The 18,519-nt window shown below is 42.5% G+C and overlaps 2 protein-coding genes across 3 annotated transcripts in view; one reads left to right on the top strand and one right to left on the bottom strand.

Annotated features, from left to right (window-relative positions):
• LOC129853242 (protein FAM219A-like) overlaps positions 1-11,479 on the top strand; it is a 12,126-nt gene extending 647 nt beyond the window's left edge. Inside the window, exons 2-6 of one of the 2 annotated variants that reach the window (XM_055919077.1) lie at positions 1,075-1,177; positions 3,078-3,180; positions 3,394-3,474; positions 6,974-7,049; positions 9,808-11,479. In XM_055919077.1, coding sequence (XP_055775052.1) covers positions 1,075-1,177; positions 3,078-3,180; positions 3,394-3,474; positions 6,974-7,049; positions 9,808-9,966 — 522 coding nt within the window. In that variant the 3' untranslated portion in view covers positions 9,967-11,479. The remainder of the gene's footprint in view (positions 1-1,074; positions 1,178-3,077; positions 3,181-3,393; positions 3,475-6,973; positions 7,050-9,807) is intronic. The other variant, XM_055919078.1, reaches the window with a different exon arrangement.
• A 311-nt stretch (positions 11,480-11,790) lies between these two features.
• klf9 (Kruppel like factor 9) lies at positions 11,791-16,883 on the bottom strand. The gene is made up of 2 exons (XM_055919076.1): positions 15,434-16,883; positions 11,791-12,971 (listed from the first exon to the last, which is right to left on the bottom strand). Exons 1-2 carry the CDS (start codon positions 15,873-15,875, stop codon positions 12,694-12,696), a joined length of 720 nt encoding a protein of 239 aa, XP_055775051.1. The 5' UTR covers positions 15,876-16,883; the 3' UTR covers positions 11,791-12,693.
• Between the last annotated feature and the right edge of the window lie 1,636 nt (positions 16,884-18,519).

Raw genomic sequence — 18,519 nt, 5'->3', positions numbered from 1 at the left:
GGCGACCTTGATCAATATCAATATATTTCAAGTGATCGAGCTGCGTAGTGAGCATCGGTGATGCTTGGCGAAAACAACCATCCCAGCCTCGCACAGCCATCCGCTCTTGGGACAAACAAATGAGACAAAGCCTGTCATTGCAAAAATCGTAGGTAGTGGATTGGCATGTATGTAACAGATCGTGTTATTATTTAATTGTTTGCTATTTTTGAACATTACAAAGCAATTGTAATTCGCTCCTTTCGGAGTGAGTAAGGCCTAGCCCCCCTTCGATTACTTCATCATGCGGTGACTGCGTGGAGCGGTACCCTCCACGGCAGCATATGGCGTTTCACTCTGAATCAAACCCGCTCGTTACATCACATGCTGTAGGCATATAGTTAGTGTTGTGTCTCAGTAGACCATGTTAGTTTGCTGTATCGAGTTCGTTTTTCAAGTCCAGGGGTGGGAAATGATTTTGGCTCAAGGGCCACATCTAGATTTTAAAAATCAGTGAGGGCCACAATTTTTTCTTGAGCAATTTGTTAATCAGAAGCAATTTGCGGGCCTGAAAAGGGGAAGTTATTTTAAAACGTATAGGTCCATTATAATTTCTACATACTGTCTAGTTTTAGACATTCAAGAGTGGTCTTCCTTTTTTACTCAAACTACCCTCTGGCCAGATTGAATGGCCTGATGGGCCGGATTTGGTCCATGGGCCGTATGTTGCCCACCCCTGCTATGGTGGAACCTATCTGGAATAACATGATTCAGCGAAAGTGTTTGTCTGTATCTGCAGTGGTGTAGCTTTTGGGAGTTATGAGTGTAATGTGTGTCATGGCAGTCAATGAATGAACTCTGTACAGTTAAGATGTGACTACCTGACAACCTTTGATGTATGTGTAAAGTGCATATGTGTGTGTGAGCTGGACAGGGAATCTCACAAATATATTTTTCTAATACAGTAGCAGTAGGCCTATTGTATTTACTGGCCTATACATAATGACAATGTCATATAAACATCCCAGAACGTGAGTCGTGTGACACCAATCTCTCACTATTGTGATGCAATTTAGAACCTCTCTCTCTCTCCAGGACCCGGCATCGTCCACGGCTTCTTCGGAGGCAGACTCAGACACGAGGGAGGGCGAGCCAGTCACTATTAACTACAAGCCCTCTCCTCTGCAGATGAAGATAGGTGAGTGTAAGAGGTCTCAGCAGAACCTAGTACCTCTGTTTATTTCAGCACCTTGGACAGGGGTCACATGTCCGGAGAGCAATACAAAGATGTTGTGGGAAGAAATACAAGGTACTGTAGAAGGGAGCAATACAAGGTACTGTAGAAGGGAGAAGTACAAGCCAGCAGCATACCACCCTGCATACCACTGCTGGCTTGCTTCTGAAGCTAAGCAGGGTTGGTTCTGGTCAGTTCCTGGATGGGAGACCATAATCTACTGGAAGTGGTGTTGGAGGGCTAGTAGGAGTCACTCTTTCCTCTGGTCTAAAAAAATATCCCAATTCCCCAGGGCAGTGATTGGGGACACTGCCCTGTGTAGGGTGCTGTCTTTCAGATGGGACGTTAAACGGGTGTCCTGACTCTCTGAGGTCATTAAAGATCCCATGGCCCCCTATTGTAAGAGTAGGGGTGTTAACCCTGGTGTTCTGGCTAAATTCCCAATCTGGCCCTCAAACCATCACAGTCACCTAATAATCCCCAGTTTACGATTGGCTCATTCCTCTCCCCTGTAACTATTCCCCAGGTTGTTGCTGTAAATGAGAATGTGTTCTCAGTCAACTTACCTGGTAAAATAACAGATAAATAAAAAACAAGGCTCTGTAGAAGGGAGCAATACAAATATGTTGTGGGGAGCAATACAAATATGTTGTGGGGAGCAATACAAGGTACTGTAGAAGGGAGAAGTACAAGGTACTGTAGAAGGGAGCAATACAAGGTACTGTAGAAGGGATCAATACAAAGGCTAGGTTTAGTGTCAAGGCTTAAAAGGCATACATATAAACACATTGACACACCTCATTGGGATGTCCAGAAAATGAAATGGTAAAATAATTACTCAATTTAACAATTTTGTAAAAAGACATGCCTTTGATGAGCAATCCCTCCTCTGTTAACAAATGTTCCTATAACATCTGGGATGAGGGAGGGAGTCACTGTTACTGTTGGATGGCCCTAGTCCCGCACACCAGATATTTCCTTCCCAAGCCCAGAAGGTCTGTTATATCAAAACCTCAAACTAGCACACTGCAGTCATTAGCCTGACTTGTGTACCCCCTATTCCCACCCATATGCTTGTGTGAGGCAACATGAAGATTTTAGAAAATCTATTCGAGTTTGTTCTTTCTTTTGTATGGGGAAAGCTTTCCCCACAAGTGCGACACATCACCCACAGATTAGGATACTCTCATTATTTTTGTCTATGTGAAGCTTCGCCCTTTAGTTAGAAGGTAGCTAGCTACCGTTTATATTTTTCTATTTGGAACCACGCCATGTAGGTCTAGTAATGTGATTTGCTAAGATTGAATAATGACAAAATACCTTACTCTGTAAATTCACTCAAAAAGTTGACTCCGTAAGTTCATTAGGGCCAGAATTGAGTCGTTCTTGCACCAGGTGTTAATGTGCTGTGTGTGTCATAGTCTGGTGATGGCCCTGGTCTGTCATCTTTGACACATCTCTGATTCTAAACCAGATGACCAGTTGAATGGTGTCAGGAGACTGGTTATCTGAGAGGTGCCATGGCAGGATTGTGTCTGTGGCCCTCTATAGAGGCCTCCCGGGTGGCGCAGTGGTCTAGGGCACTGCATCGCAGTGCTAGCTGCGCCACCAGAGTCTCTGGGTTCGCGCCCAGGCTCTGTCACAGCCGGCCGCAACCGGGAGGTCCGTGGGGCGACGCACAATTGGCATAGCGTCGTCCGGGTTAGGGAGGGTTTGGCCGGTAGGGATATCCTTGTCTCAGTATATAAAATGTATGCACTCTACTGTAAGTCGCTCTGGATAAGAGCGTCTGCTAAATGACTCAAATGTAAAAATGTAAATGTATATTTGTCAATCCTCTGATGTCACATCTTGTGATGTGCAGAGAAACAGCGAGAGCTGGCCAGGAAGGGATCACTGAAGAATGGCAATGCAGGAAGTCCAGTGAACCAGCAGCCCAAGAAGAACAATGTCATGGCCAGAACACGGTGAGAGCTGACCTCAGTCCTGACTAGGGCCTTCTCCCTTTTGGTCCTCCATTCATTGTTTTCTTTCTCCCTATGTCCTCCTATGTCTTTCACTCTCACTCACTCTCTTCCTCCTGGTCTGTTCTACCTCTTATTTCTTGTGTACTCACTATCCTGCCCACCTCTACCTTTTCCCTCTTTTTCACTCACTCACTCCCTCTCTCCTCTCCATAGGCTGGTGGTGCCCAATAAGGGCTACTCCTCCTTAGACCAGAGCCCTGATGAGAAGCCCCTGGTGGCCCTAGATACAGACAGGTAGGTGATATCGTACACACATAATGTCACTTGTCCACCATCACCCTTTACTATCAGACCTGCCAACATGGATACAGTATTTAGGTTATCAAATTGCATTTGTCACATGCACCAAATACAACAGGTGTAGACCTTACCGTGAAATGCTTACTTACAAGCCCTTAACCAACAATGCAGTTAATGAAAAATATTTACTAAATAAACTCAGGTTAAAAAAATCTCATCAATCAAAAAGTAACACAAGACATTTACATAACAATAACGAGGCTATATACAGGGGGTACCGGTACCAAGACAATGTGGGGGGTACAGGTTAGTCGGTCATTTGTAAGTGACTGTGCATAGATAATAAAAAGCGAATAGCAGAAGTGTAAAAAAAGGGGGGGGTTTAATGTAAATAGTCCGGGTAGCCATTTGATTAGTTTAGTTGTTCAGCCTTCCTCTGACACGCCTAGTAAATAGCTCCTGGGTGTCAGGAAGCTTGGCCCCAGTGAAGTACAGGGCCATACGCACTACCCTCTGTAGCGTCTTACGATCAGATGCCGAGCAGTTGCCATACCAGGCGGTGATGCAACCGGTCAGGATGCTCTCGATGGTGCAGCTGTAGAACTTTTTGAGGATCTGGGGACCCACGCCAAATCTTTTCAGTCTCCTGAGGGGGAACGGGTGTTGTCGTGCTCTCTTCACAACTGTCTTGGTGTGTTTGGATAGTTTGTTGGTGATGTGGACACCAAGGAACTTGAAACTATCGAAACGCTCCACTACAGCCCCGTCGATGTTAATGGGGGCTTGTTCGGCCCTCCTTTCCTTGTAGTCCTCAATCATCTCCTTTGTCTTGCTCACGTTGAGAGAGAGGTTTTTGTCCTTGCACCACTGCCAGGTCTCTGACCTCCCTATAGGCTGTCTCATCGTTGTCGGTGATCAGGCCTACCACTGTTGTCTCGCAAACTTAATGATCGTGTTGGGAGTCGTGCTTGGCCATGTACTGGACATTTACTCCTGAGGTGCTGACATGCACCCTCGACAACCACTGTGATTATTATTATTTGACCCTGCTGGTCATCTATGAACATTTGAACATCTTGGCCATGTTCTGTTGTAATCTCCACCCGGCGCAGCCAGAAGAGGACGGGCCACCCCTCAGAGCCTGGTTCCGCTCTAGGTTTCTTCCTAGGTCCTTTCTAGGGAGTTTTTCCTAGCCACCGTGCTTCAACACCTGCATTGCTTGCTGTTTGGGGTTTTAGGCTGGGTTTCTGTACAGCACTTTGAGATATCAGATGATGTAAGAAGGGCTTTATAAATACATTTGATTGATTGATGTAGTCGTGGGTGAACAGGGAGTACAGGAGGGAACTAAGCATGCACCCCTGAGGGGCCCCAGTGTTGAGGATCAGAGTGGTATATGTGTTGTTGCCTACTCTTACCACCTGGGCGTGGCCCATCAGGAAGTCCAGGGTCCAGTTGCAGAGGGAGGTGTTTAGTCCCAGGGTCCTTAGTTTAGTAATGAGGTTTGTGGGCACTATGGTCTTGAACGCTGAGCTATAGTCAATAAACAGCATTCTCACATAGGTGTTCCTTTTGTTCACGTGGGAAAGGGCAGTGTGGAGTGCGATTGAACAGCCTTTCAAAGTACTTCATGGCTACGGAAGTGAGTGCTACGGGGCGGTAATCATTTAGGCAGGTTACCTTCACTTTCTTGGACACAGGGACTATGGTGGTCTGCTTGACACATGTAGGTATTACAGACTCGGCCAGGGGGAAGTTGAAAATGTCAGTGAATACACTTGCCAGTTGATCCGCGCATGCTTTGAGTACACGTCCTAGTAATCCGTCTGGCCCTGCGGCTTTGTAAATGTTAAATGTTAAAGCTATTGCTTACATCGGCTACAGAGAGGCTTTAGCATGGTGTGGATGTTGCCTGTAATCCATGGTTTCTGGTTGGGAAATGTACACTACTGTTCAAAAGTTTAGGGTCACTTAGAAATGTCCTTGTTTTTGAAAGAAAAGCACATTTTTTGTCCATTTAAAATAACATCAAATTGATCAGAAATACAGTGTAGACATTAGCTAACACAACATGCCAATGGAACACAGGAGTGATGGTTGCTGATAATGGGCCTCTGTATGCCTATGTAGATATTACATTACAAATCAGCTGTTTCCAGCTACAATAGTCATTTACAACATTAACAATGTCTACACTGTATTTCTGATCAATTTGATGTTATTTTAATGGACAAAAAAATGTAGTGTATGTACGGTCACTGTGGGGACGATGTCGTCGATGCACTTGTTGATGAAGCTGGTGACTGAGGTAGTATACTACTCAATGCCATTGGATGAATCCCGGAACATATTCCAGTCTGTGCTAGCAAAACATTCCTGTGTCCGTGTCATCTGGCCACTTCCGTATTGAGCGAGTCACTGGTACTTCCTGCTTTAGTTTTTTCTTGTAAGCAGGAATCAGGAGGATAAAATTATGGTCAGATTTGCCAGATGGAGGGCAGGGAAGAGCTTTGTATGCGTCTCTGTGTGTGGAGTAAAGGTGGTCTAGAGTTTTTTTTTTTTTTTTTTTTCTGGTTGCACGTGACATTTGCCTGCATTAAAGTCCCCGGCCACTCGGAGCACCGCTTCTGAATGAGCATTTTCTTGTTTGCTTATGGCCTTATAAAGCTTGTTGAATGCGGTCTTAGTGCCAGCATCAGTTTGTGGTGGTAAATAGACGGCTACGAATTATATAGATGTGATCCACAGGTGTGGTCCACAGGTTATCATTAGGTATTCTACCTCAGGTGAACAATATCTCGAGACTTCTTTAATATTAGACATTGCGCACCAGCAGTTATTGACAAATAGACACACACCCCCGCCCCTCGTCTTAGCAGACGTAGCTGCTCTGTCCTGCCGAAACACGGAGAAGCCAGCCAGCTCTATATTATCTGTGTCGTCATTCAGCCAAGTCTCTGTGAAACATAAGATATTACAGTTTTTAATGTCACGTTGGTAAGATAGTCTTAATCGTAGATCGTCCAGTTTGTTTTCCAATGATTGCACATTGGCCAATAATACCGAGGGTAGTGGTGGTTTACTCACTCGCCGACAAATTCTCACAAGGCACCCAGACCTCCGCACCCTCTATTTCCGTCTTTTCTTCACGCGAATGACTGGATAAGGGCCTGGTCTCCGGGAAGCAGTATATCCTTTGCGTTGGACTCATTAAAGAAAAAAATCTTCGACCAGTTTGAGGTGAGTAATCGCTGTTCTGATGTCCAGAAGCTGTTTTCGGTCATAAGAGACGGTAGCAGCAACATTATGTACAAAATGAGTTGCAAACAATGCAAAATAAAAAAACAAAATAGTACAGTTGGTTAGGAGCCCGTAAAACTGCAGCCTTCCCATTTGGCGCCATTGTGACAGGCATGAGGTGAATGTACATATAAGATCAACAGTGATAACATGAATCTATGTAAATGACCATCCACTTCCCTTTATGTTGCAGTGACGATGACTTCGACATGTCCAGATACTCCTCATCGGGATACTCCTCAGCCGAGGTGAGATGTGTGAGGGACCAGGTACCTATGCACTCTGGGTAACACTACTTAAGCCCGGAACAGATACAACAGCCGACATAAGGAGAAACGAGACGGGACAAAACGAACCAGTTTTAGAATTTTGTGTTGTAGAACAGCTCACTAAAGAAGGGGCATTCAGATCAAATGACGATACGTGTGGTTGCGACCGTTTCCACTGTGATGGTGCCTCTTTACAATTTATTTAGTTTTTATTTATTTAACCATTATTTAACAAGGAATGTCAATTAGGAAACAAATTCTTATTTACAATGACAGCCTACCCCAGCCAAACCCGGACGACGCTGGGCCAATTGTGCGTCGCCCTATGGGACTCCCAATCACGGCTGGTTGTGATACAGCCTGGAACACAATGACTGATGTACTTTGAAACAAAGCTGCCTCTGGTTGTAACAAGTTGATGTAGCAAATTAGTATCATGAAATGCATGCATCAGAAACAGGGTGGACTTTCGTGACATTTCAGAGAAATATCAGCAAGTTAGGCTAGCTAACTGCAGCAAAATAGCTATCTGTCTGGTAGGCTAGCTAGCTAACGGCTTGGCTAAATACAGAACATCTGCACACTGTTAAACGGACACGTCTCTTCTTTAGCTAATATTTTTCGATGTTGATTCTTAGAAACTCCAGCAGCTGACATGAGACGTTCTAAAACTAGATCAAGCAAACCTCGGTTCTAAAACTGCATAAAAACCGTCTCGTCTCAGCTGTTGTATCTGTACTGGACTTTACAGTCATGCCTGGCCATTGCTACTCATCCCCACCACACTTACAATCTTCATATTCTCTCCCTTCACAAACCTCATTACAGTAAATGTGGATTACTGTTGGATAAAATCTCAGGCTACCTTTATTCATTTAAGGTCACCACAACTGACCCATTCTTAAAACCACTTACACTACACACTACATATATTTTAGCCTTATGTCTTTGTCATTAAACCAGTTAGCTACTGTAACAAGACTGTCTTCAAAAGCCTGATATGATCGCTGAAGTAAGTAAACTTCAATAACTTATGATAAAACAGTGATTAGGGCTTTCACAGTGTAACAATATGACTAGCCTTCAGTTACATGGGTACTCCTTGAAGACTACTTATCTGAGAATACTCATCTGGGAGGAGACACACTAGTCTAGGCCTCTGATTCCTCCTGGTTATTATTGTGTAATACAAGTGAAAATAAAAACAAGGTCAGTTGATAAATAAGGGGTGTAGGCAATGGTCAGGCATGTTACTAAGGGGTGTAGGGGATCGTCAGTCATGTTACTACGGGCTTTCACCGTGTGAAAAGCCTTTAGTTACATGGGTACTCCTTGAAGACTACTTAATAGTCTTCTTAAGTCTATGGTGGAGTTTCTGCAGCCCCAGTAATGTTACATTCCCCTACACCCTCTAGTAACATGACTGACCATCCCCTACAACGCCTTAGTAACATGACTGACCATCCCCTACAACGCCTTAGTAACATGACTGACTATCCCCTACAACCCCTAGTAACATGACTGACCATCCCCTACAACCCCTTAGAACATAACTGACTATCCCCTACGACCCCTAGTAACATGACTGACCATCCCCTACACCCCTTGGTAACATGACTGACCATCCCCTATGACCCCTAGTAACATGACTGACCATCCCCTACAACCCCTTAGAACATAACTGACTATCCCCTATGACCCCTAGTAACATGACTGACCATCCCCTACACCCCTTAGTAACATAACTGACTATCCCCTACGACCCCTAGTAACATGACTGACCATCCCCTACACCCCTTAGTAACATGACTGACCATCCCCTACGACCCCTTAGAACATAACTGACTATCCCCTATGACCCCTAGTAACATGACTGACCATCCCCCTACACCCCTTAGTAACATGACTGACCATCCCCTACAACCCCTTAGAACATAACTGACTATCCCCTACGACCCCTAGTAACATGACTGACCATCCCCTACACCCCTTGGTAACATGACTGACCATCCCCTATGACCCCTAGTAACATGACTGACCATCCCCTACAACCCCTTAGAACATAACTGACTATCCCCTACGACCCCTAGTAACATGACTGACCATCCCCTACGACCCCTTAGAACATAACTGACTATCCCCTATGACCCCTAGTAACATGACTGACCATCCCCTACACCCCTTAGTAACATAACTGACTATCCCCTACGACCCCTAGTAACATGACTGACCATCCCCTACACCCCTTAGTAACATGACTGACCATCCCCTACGACCCCTTAGAACATAACTGACTATCCCCTATGACCCCTAGTAACATGACTGACCATCCCCTACACCCCTTAGTAACATGACTGACCATCCCCTACGACCCCTTAGAACATAACTGACTATCCCCTACGACCCCTAGTAACATGACTGACCATCCCCTACACCCCTTAGTAACATGACTGACCATCCCCTATGACCCCTAGTAACATGACTGACCATCCCCTACACCCCTTAGTAACATAACTGACTATCCCCTACGACCCCTAGTAACATGACTGACCATCCCCTACGACCCCTTAGAACATAACTGACTATCCCCTACGACCCCTAGTAACATGACTGACCATCCCCTACACCCCTTAGTAACATGACTGACCATCCCCTACGACCCCTTAGAACATAACTGACTATCCCCTATGACCCCTTAGAACATAACTGACCATACCTTATACCCCCTAGTCACATGTCCATATGTCCACCCTTGCAGCAAATCAACCAGGACCTGAATATCCAGCTGTTGAAGGATGGTTACCGGCTGGACGAGATCCCTGACGACGAAGACCTGGACCTGATCCTGCCCAAATCTGTCAACCCCACCTGCATGTGCTGCCAAGCCACCTCCTCCACCGCCTGTCAAATCCAGTAGCCCACACATCTGCTGTGAGTTTACTCTGCCATTAGAGTGGCAACAGAGAGCATTTATAGAATATGATAATTATATGGAAACAAATAATCAACTTATCAGGCAGAAAGTTAAATGTAAAAAGAAAAAATAGAAAAAGAGGAAAATTAAGACAAACACAAAAATGTTCAAATACGACTAACAGTGATTACTTCCTCCTATGGTAGGACACGCACTTCTGTTTGAGATCGGGGAGGAGACACACTAGTCTAGGCCTCTCTGATGCCTCTTCCTGGTCAATATTGTGTAATACAAGCGAAAATAAAAACAAGGTAATTTGATTTAAAATGTAATTTCCATGTCCCTAAATAGGAAATATTATCTTAACTACTGGTGATAACGCTGCTCTGCTTACTTGACTTCGTCATATTTATTGCGTTTTATTTAGTTCATTTTTGTAGTTATATACTTTTTATTTGAAGGATCTGTATGATTGTATGTAATGGGGTGTGTTGTAAAGATTTAATATCTGATACTGTAATTTGGTACTGAAAGCAGGGTTGTGTAGCACCGGCCTGGTCCATGGACTCATTCAGTCTACCTTGACACTCTTGCCCTGTTTCTTATTGTACTGGTTGGAGGTATTTATGGTTTTTAGGAATGAATGCAATGCAAAGGGATGACGTTCATGATGAGCACCTACTGTAAAGGGATTGGGAAATGTATCTGAATTGGCTGTTTGTTCCCACATCTTACTACTGCACACTCTGCTACTTTGTCCATTCTTCATTGATTTATCACTTTTGAATGTGTTATTCTTGCACATTTGAGTTTGGGTTCTAAGGTAATATGTGTACGGTGATTAAGGTGATTGCTAATCTGCGATGACCCTTATTCAAGAGGATGATACAGCACTCTGTATCATTGGACTCATTCTACAACACAATACTTTTCCAGTTTGCTTACACAACTCATCCCAGTAGAGGCCAAAGGGAACAAGTGGTTTTGTTAAGTAAAAGTACAAGCCAACTTTAGATAGCTTTTTAGATACAGCCTGTTGACATCCTACCATGCCCCTCCCACAATGTGTCTAACTAACCACTCCTGCTATCTTGATTGGCACAATCATTCTAAATAGTGTCAATAGAGCAGACACACACAGCAGGGGGTGGGGTGCAGTTTATTTTCCTCTCGTGATTGGTTGGGAAGTGATCTAAGGATCATAAGTATCATTAACTTTGAGTACTAATCCCTCACGGAGTCCTTCACTCAAACACCTCTGAGTTGATTTGCGATTAGAGTATGCCTTAAAGTAAAGAATATTCAAACAAAATGTGTGTATTTATTGCCAGTCTCATGACCTAATGTATTTTAAAGGAATTTGCAGTATGAATGTATGCATTTAATTTTTTCATTTAGACAGGTGATTATTATTTATTTTACTATTGTGTTCTCATGTAGACACTTACATTCTAGTATTTAACAATGTTACTGTCCTGTGTAGTGTATAATATCAATAAACACAAAGCCAACTGAACCTGCTTGGGGAGTCTACTGCATAATGGGGCATTTTTCTAAATGCATTTTTGTAGCCAGGTGTATTGATAATGTAGCAAAAACTCTAGCACGGTGACGGCAGGTACTAAGTTCATTAGCAATCTAATAATGAACATGTAATGGAATACATTGTTGAAATAAGTAAGCCTGCATGCTAAATGGACTGGAATGTATTTAGCTACATAAAAAAAAATGCATGTAAGGGAAAAAAGAATGGATGAAATTTGGCCTACAAAATGATGACACCATCTTGGCTCCCTATAAAATTATGCAACCTCACATAGATCATACTGATGTACAAAGAATTGTTTTAATGTTAAAAATATCTAAGAATTAACTACACAGGTATTTACAGTGAGCAATACTATCATAAATTAGTTATCCACATGTTGGCAGATGGAGCTTCAGGCATTCAGAAAACTAGAACAACTTCAAAACATCCAAGAATGCTGAGCATGAATTCAATCTGAAAGGCACAAAGTATTACACAATCCCCTATACAAATATAAAAATAATGTACAAAGTAAAAAAAAAAAAAAAAAAAAGAGCAATACTGCAAATGTTGTAATAGTGATCTAAGCTGCAACACACCATTTTACATTCTATTTGGATAGGTGTCAAAATGCCAACTGAAACTATCTCAGTTGTACGAGTAACCCGTCTGTGACTTGGTACACATTTCACTGCACAGCTTTGTGTTATAACATAACCATAATTTAGGCAATTCATTATCAGCTACTAGCACACACACACAACTACCAAGGTGATTTATACTATTACATTATGGAGCACATTAATACATAAGGCCTCTCATTGTCTGGTAGTGTAAAAACAAAATAAATGTCAAAATAAAAAAATGACATACTTCACATATATTATTACATTGCTACTTGATGTACTTAATGTACAGTATTCCTTGTAGAAAGAGGAAATTAAATATTATGCAAAAAAGGTGAATGGCTCTACGATTAAAACCGCTTTTCTCATTTGTGATAATATTGCTCACACCACTAGGGGTCACTAGAGACCAGTTATTACCAAACAGAAAACAAACCGGGTCATGTTCAATTGGGCACTGGGCCCACAGTAGATATAACATTTTGCACAAAAAAAGTGTGTGTTTGTTATTGGGTAAATAAAGTAACTAGCCTACTTCCACCTCCCTCTAGTGTATTTTGGTTGTGCGTGTGTGTCTCACACCTCAGTAGGGCTCTGGTCTCCAGAGTCGCAGGAGGAGAAGGAGGCGGAGGAGCGGCTTCTTCTGACTGTGGGGCCCTTAAGCATGCTGGGGTGAAAGTCTGCGTGGCGGCGGGCGTGTTTGGTCAGATGATCACTCCTCATGAAACACTTGTCACATAGCGGGCAGGTGAAGCGCTTCTCCCCCGTATGTGTTCGGTAGTGGCGTGTCAACTCGTCTGAACGCGAAAACCTCTTAGTGCAGTCTGGCCAGGTACACTGGAATGGCCTCTCACCTGGAGAACCATAGCCACCAAGAGGACAAAGAGAAGGAAGAGGGAATAAGTGGAGTCATTCTGAGTTCTCAATGACAGAATGAAGGTCAACATTTTTCATAATAAATCAAATTGGCTAACATTCCATTCTACAGGTTTTGAGACATCACTTACCATTAAGCACTTAGAGCTGTTATAATATTGAATTCTTATAACAAGGCTATATAACAATAATATGTTCTCTATGTATCAACATTTATACGAAATGATATGTCAGGAACATTATAAGATTTGTGTAAAATTATCTTAAGGGGATTCTACATGCTCATTATTATACCGACTGATCAATAACATGTGTACTACAAATAGGCCTAATTCATTCAAGTGTTGAATTCCTCCATGACCAGGTATCCTGTCTAGAAACAAAAATATGAGTGTAGTGAAATATGTGATGTAAGAGGAAGGGGTGTTGCATGGTTACCAAGGACAATACGTTGGCTTGAGTGGGTTTATTACAATAATATATCCAGGCTAAACATTAAACCTAGGTAACAGGTTCTTAACACTTGGTTGAAATGGTGGGCTATAGACAAGTTGGTTGATTAGCAACAAAACTAACGTGTGCGCAACAATGGGGAAAAACAGACAGGGTTTACTTAGACCGTTGACAACATGTAAACTATATTTCTTCTCCAAATGTTTATTGAAAACATAAATACATTTGAACAATGAGTACCTGTTGCCTCTAATACATTGCTACAGTTGTTGGTATTATCCATGTATAGTCACTTTACCCTTACCTACATGTACATATTACCGCAATTACCTCAACTAAACTGTACCTCTGCACATTGACTCGGTACTGGTACCCCTTGTATATATCCTCGTTATTGTGTTACTATTGTTCCTTTAGTTTATTTAGCACATTTTTCTTACTTACTTTAAAAAAAACTCTGCAAGTAAGCATTTCAAGGTAATGTTGTTGTATTCGGCGCATGTGACAAATACAATTTATATTAATATGAAAATAAATTAAATGTACAAATTAAATGCTAGCTAGCGAATTGAGACACATTGGCATCAACATTAAAACAGTCAAAACACCTCAAAACAAGGCATGGTATCAATAACAAGATACAAAGAGCTGAAACGAGCCACCTACGATTCCGCACGAAAGATTCTTGTCATTGTTGCTAGCTATCCGACCATTCACAATCATAACGCACGCATTCCGGACACATCCATGAGCGCGCATCATTTTTGTGACGTTGTCGACCAACCCGTCTATAATGACGCTTTCACAATCTAGTCGGAACTCTGAAATTCCCGACTTGTAACTGGTTGAATGCGGCACGTGTAGAACTACAACCAATTAGCAAGTCGTAAATCTCAAGAGTTTCCTAATTCTGACTAGCACGTGAACAAGACCTATATAGCCTAGTAGAAGTTTGAATAGAGTACCACAGTATGAGTCATAATACCCATAAAACCTAGCAGTCAAACATGGTTCCAATCGTTTTCCCACCATTCATCTTTCCCATAGGGGATTTTAGAAACACTTAAAATAAGGGCTGTGTTTCGTGTTGGCTTATCCCGACGTTAAATTTTGATAACCGTGTAACTCTCTCTAGGACAAGGTGACTTTAATCAATATATTCAGCTCTATTTACTGTCATATTCAAAAATGCTAATTAGCATCAAAGTAGACATGCAAGACTACAAGTCCCTGCAAGTCCCAAAACCACTAGGTTTTATGGGTATTATAACACCTCCACTCTATGTGCCATATCTACATGTCTAGGAAGTCAGTTTCTGTACTACTATGCACACTGTTCTCATTTCTTGCTCAACAGTTTGTGTCAACCATAGTGAGAGATTGAGGACTCATCTTTGTATCTGTGCCATTATAGCATCTGTGACAACATGCACAGCTCCATTGAGGCAATCTCCATTTTGAAGTAGTACATTTTGTTCTTCATGATTGGCTGATCCCTCCTGATGACCTGGTTGGACATGACTCCAACAGGGTCATCCGGAAGGCTCAGCCAATGAAGTCGGAAGTCCCACCCAGTTGGTTAAAGTGGTGGAAGCCCTCAATGGCGCTGCCAATGCTAATACTGCCTTTTGGTCACTAGAGGCCTCTATGGTGTCAACAAGAATCACGCCGCCCCTTGCGCACACACATCTCCGCATTCAAAACACACAGGAAGACAGTTCATGTATAATTTTTTGTTATGTACAACACGCACACATACTACAAAGCGTAGGCACGATGGTTATCTAGATTCTAGAATACACTAAATCGAATTGTCTTTCATACAAACTATGAGAGACATATCATTTTGCAATGTTCTACTGAAAAACAGACTGGTCAAAGTTATGTTCTCAATAATGGGCCAGTGTGGGCATACAGAGCTAGGCTATATACCAGTATAGACTATCTAGTTTACTTCTGTATGTAGCCTAACCTTTACAACACTTACCAGTGTGCACTCTAAGGTGGGCTTTAAGGTGGGAAGACTTGCCATACATCTTCCCACAGCCGCTGAACGGGCAACAATGTCTCTTCTCTGAGGACACATGCACAATCACAGCCTTCTTGTTCCGTAACTGCTTTTCTGTCGAGGTATGTTGCGCCCTTGCAGTGTCCCCGCTCACCCTGTGACCACACAGGGATCCGTTAACCATGCTGTTGGCATCACTTTGGCCCAGACATCTACTACCCCCACCGCATGTCTCACTGCGTGTTATCTGGTTACATTTGTTCAGGTCGAGCAAAATCATCGCCACCATTAACAAAGTCCTGTTTTCTTGGTTCTCTTTCGACATGTCTTCTTTCGGTTTGGCATCGGGACAGCGGTCCTCCGGTGGCCGGCGGTTAGCGATGGAGACTAAACACTCAGCAGCGAGATCAACCTCCGACATTGCCGAAGCCTTTATTTATTTCACCGGTGACAAAAATATGTTCCCTAAACGGATGCTGATATTTTCGCCTTTGATAAATTGACTCTCCTTGTAATTTATCAGGTGGGTGATCTTCACACCACAGGGATTTCAGGAAACATGTGGTTTTCAGTTCCACATGTCGTCTTTGTGTCTCTAAATAATACTATTTTACAGAAACGGATCAAATAAACGCTCTTTGGTAACTAGGCTACTAACTAGATAATTATCTTGATGTTTGATTTACTCCTCTGTAGCCTGTAAATAATAAATACGGTCCTGGAATAGTGTTGTAGGTTCTACTGTCTTCTTTCTCTCCCCGCAAATGCGTCAACTTGTCCTATTTTACAGCATGAAGCTGTTCCCAACTCCAAGAAACAAATTCGCGGAATCCCAGGGTGTCATAATAAAACAGGGCTGCAATTGGCTACGAGTAGAGGTGACGTATTTTTTGTATACACTACTTGGAATAGCTCGTTCATATTCATTGATGGAAGGGATGGTCGGCCAATCACTTGATGAACAATATGAAAAGGGGGGTTGTTTCTGTCATGCCACACATCATTGCTGACCAGACAGCGCGAGTGTTCTTTTTCAAGGGTTAAGGCAAGGCGCATTGCAACACAATTCCTCTAGCTCATTTCCGTAACACATTTCTTCAGCACAGAACACGTCTCTTTGAGAAAAACGATTATTTTCCCCCCTTAAATTGAAGTGTGTTTCTCTCCAGCGTAGCCTATAGCCTCACATGACAATTAAAAAGTGAAATTTATTTGGGAATGTCCAGCGCTCAAGATGCAAGGACTGACTAGATCCATGACGTCGATATAGTTCTGACCCTGTTTTGTGCTAAACTCGTGAGGCATTTATGGATTACATTCTTCAAGAATCAATGGGAAAATATCAAGAATTATAAATACTGTAGCGAATTCGAGGTGTAGCCCCAATCAGGACTTGATTGGTCCAGCTACTGTCAAGCCAACACCTTAACTGTTACACCAAGAGGCCCGAACCTCTTGACGAGGTCACTAGGTGTTGTTTAAGTTCACTAAAATACTATTGAACAGCTTCCCAAATCCCTAACTGTAGCCTACTTTGAACTTTTGGGGTTATTTTCTTAGCTCAGGGTTATACACTTGAGTGTACAAAACATTTGGAACACATTCTCTTTCCATGAGACTGACCAGTTGAAAGCTATGATCCCTTATAGCAAAAGGAGGTGGGTGCAATTCAATATTAGGAAGATGTACCTAATGTTTTGTTCACTCAGTGTATAGCCTAATAATCATTATATTTTAATTTGATTTACCAACACAAGCTATAGGCTCCATGTGAATCTACTAACCTTGCATAGCCTATTATAACCACAGTGTGTCTTCATGATGTTTCAGTGGTCTGTCATTTTACTCTCAAGGGAACTCACTAATTTAAAACAATGTCGATCTATTTGAGTTTCTGATAATACATTTCTCTGTTACAACTATGGCATACCCATCTGCAAATGCATACATAGCCTGAAGTCCAGGTCCTGAGAGGTAGGAGAAATCAGCCAATGAGGCTGCTTGTAACAAGAACCTCTCCAAATGTAAACCCCTTTCTCCGAGCTCACCAGGACATAGTTCGAAGAAAAAATAAACGTGTTGCCACTTGTCAGGAGAGAGAATATGTTGCTACAGTCCCCACCTTGATATCCACGTGCCTGGTTTAATTAGGCTTGTGGCTTATTCCATTCTACCCCAACCCGGTTAGACTATGCCTAGGACCTAGCCTAATATTATAATTAAATTATTCTATAGCCCCCCCCCCCCAACACACCCATGTCTGGTGGCCTTACTAGGCTAACAGGATATAAGCTATACGAGTGTAGGAAGACGTCGTGACCATAGGCTATTGCCTGAATCTACAGTCTGCACTGGAATTCTCCACTGCCCATAGACACGTCATTGGATGTGTTATTGCCGCTACACTCCTTACCGACACTATATCACGTTGGTACGCTCTTCTAACATGTTATTCTAACCAACACCGCCTCCCTGTGTGTGTCCACGTGCGACTGTAGAACAGAATGTTCTCTTCCGTGAACTGAGTATGAACTCGTGCGCCATAGCAGTTAAGAGGGACAAGTTCCTCGAAGATTAGGCTACAGCTATAGAGCTCCCCAGTTTGTAGTCCTAATACCCAGAAAAAAAACGTATCTGGTTCGTTCAGTCATCGTTATAGGAAGATTAATGGGGAAATAATAGAGTTATGAAATAGGCTAAACACCGAAAATACGGTCTTAGTAGGAGATCTTATACGTTTTTGTTGTACGAGATAATAGCAGTCAGTTAACATGACCTTAATGAATTGAAGCCTTTGTGTTTTTTATCATTACATAAATTATTCAAAATTCACAAAAAGTGACGTTAGTTGCTAAATGACTTAAATGTAATGTAAATGTAATATTGTCTCATTTAACAAAACGTATAAGATCTCATAAGCCTCCTGTGTTTACCACATACCTTATTTTCGTCGATTATCAAAACCCCCTACAAAAACGCAATTGATTTTCCTCGTAGGCTTTGTTCAACGAACCATGGCAGAGTTAGCGCCTACAAAAAGACGCCATTACTATTTCCCTCTATTG

The sequence above is a fragment of the Salvelinus fontinalis genome, chromosome 4 (genome assembly GCF_029448725.1).
Source record: "Salvelinus fontinalis isolate EN_2023a chromosome 4, ASM2944872v1, whole genome shotgun sequence".
Taxonomy (NCBI): domain Eukaryota; kingdom Metazoa; phylum Chordata; class Actinopteri; order Salmoniformes; family Salmonidae; genus Salvelinus; species Salvelinus fontinalis.
Note: the sequence above shows the minus strand (reverse complement) of the source record. Positions and strands in the feature narration are given on the sequence as shown.

Bases quoted from the DNA above. Each gene is read 5' to 3' on its own strand.
- klf9 (XM_055919076.1), bottom strand. From the start codon at position 15,875: ATGTCGGAGGTTGATCTCGCTGCTGAGTGTTTAGTCTCCATCGCTAAC. The intron at 12,972-15,433 runs GTAAGTGTTGTA...ATGGTTCTCCAG, and splicing joins CCACCTTAGAGTGCACACTG to GTGAGAGGCCATTCCAGTGT.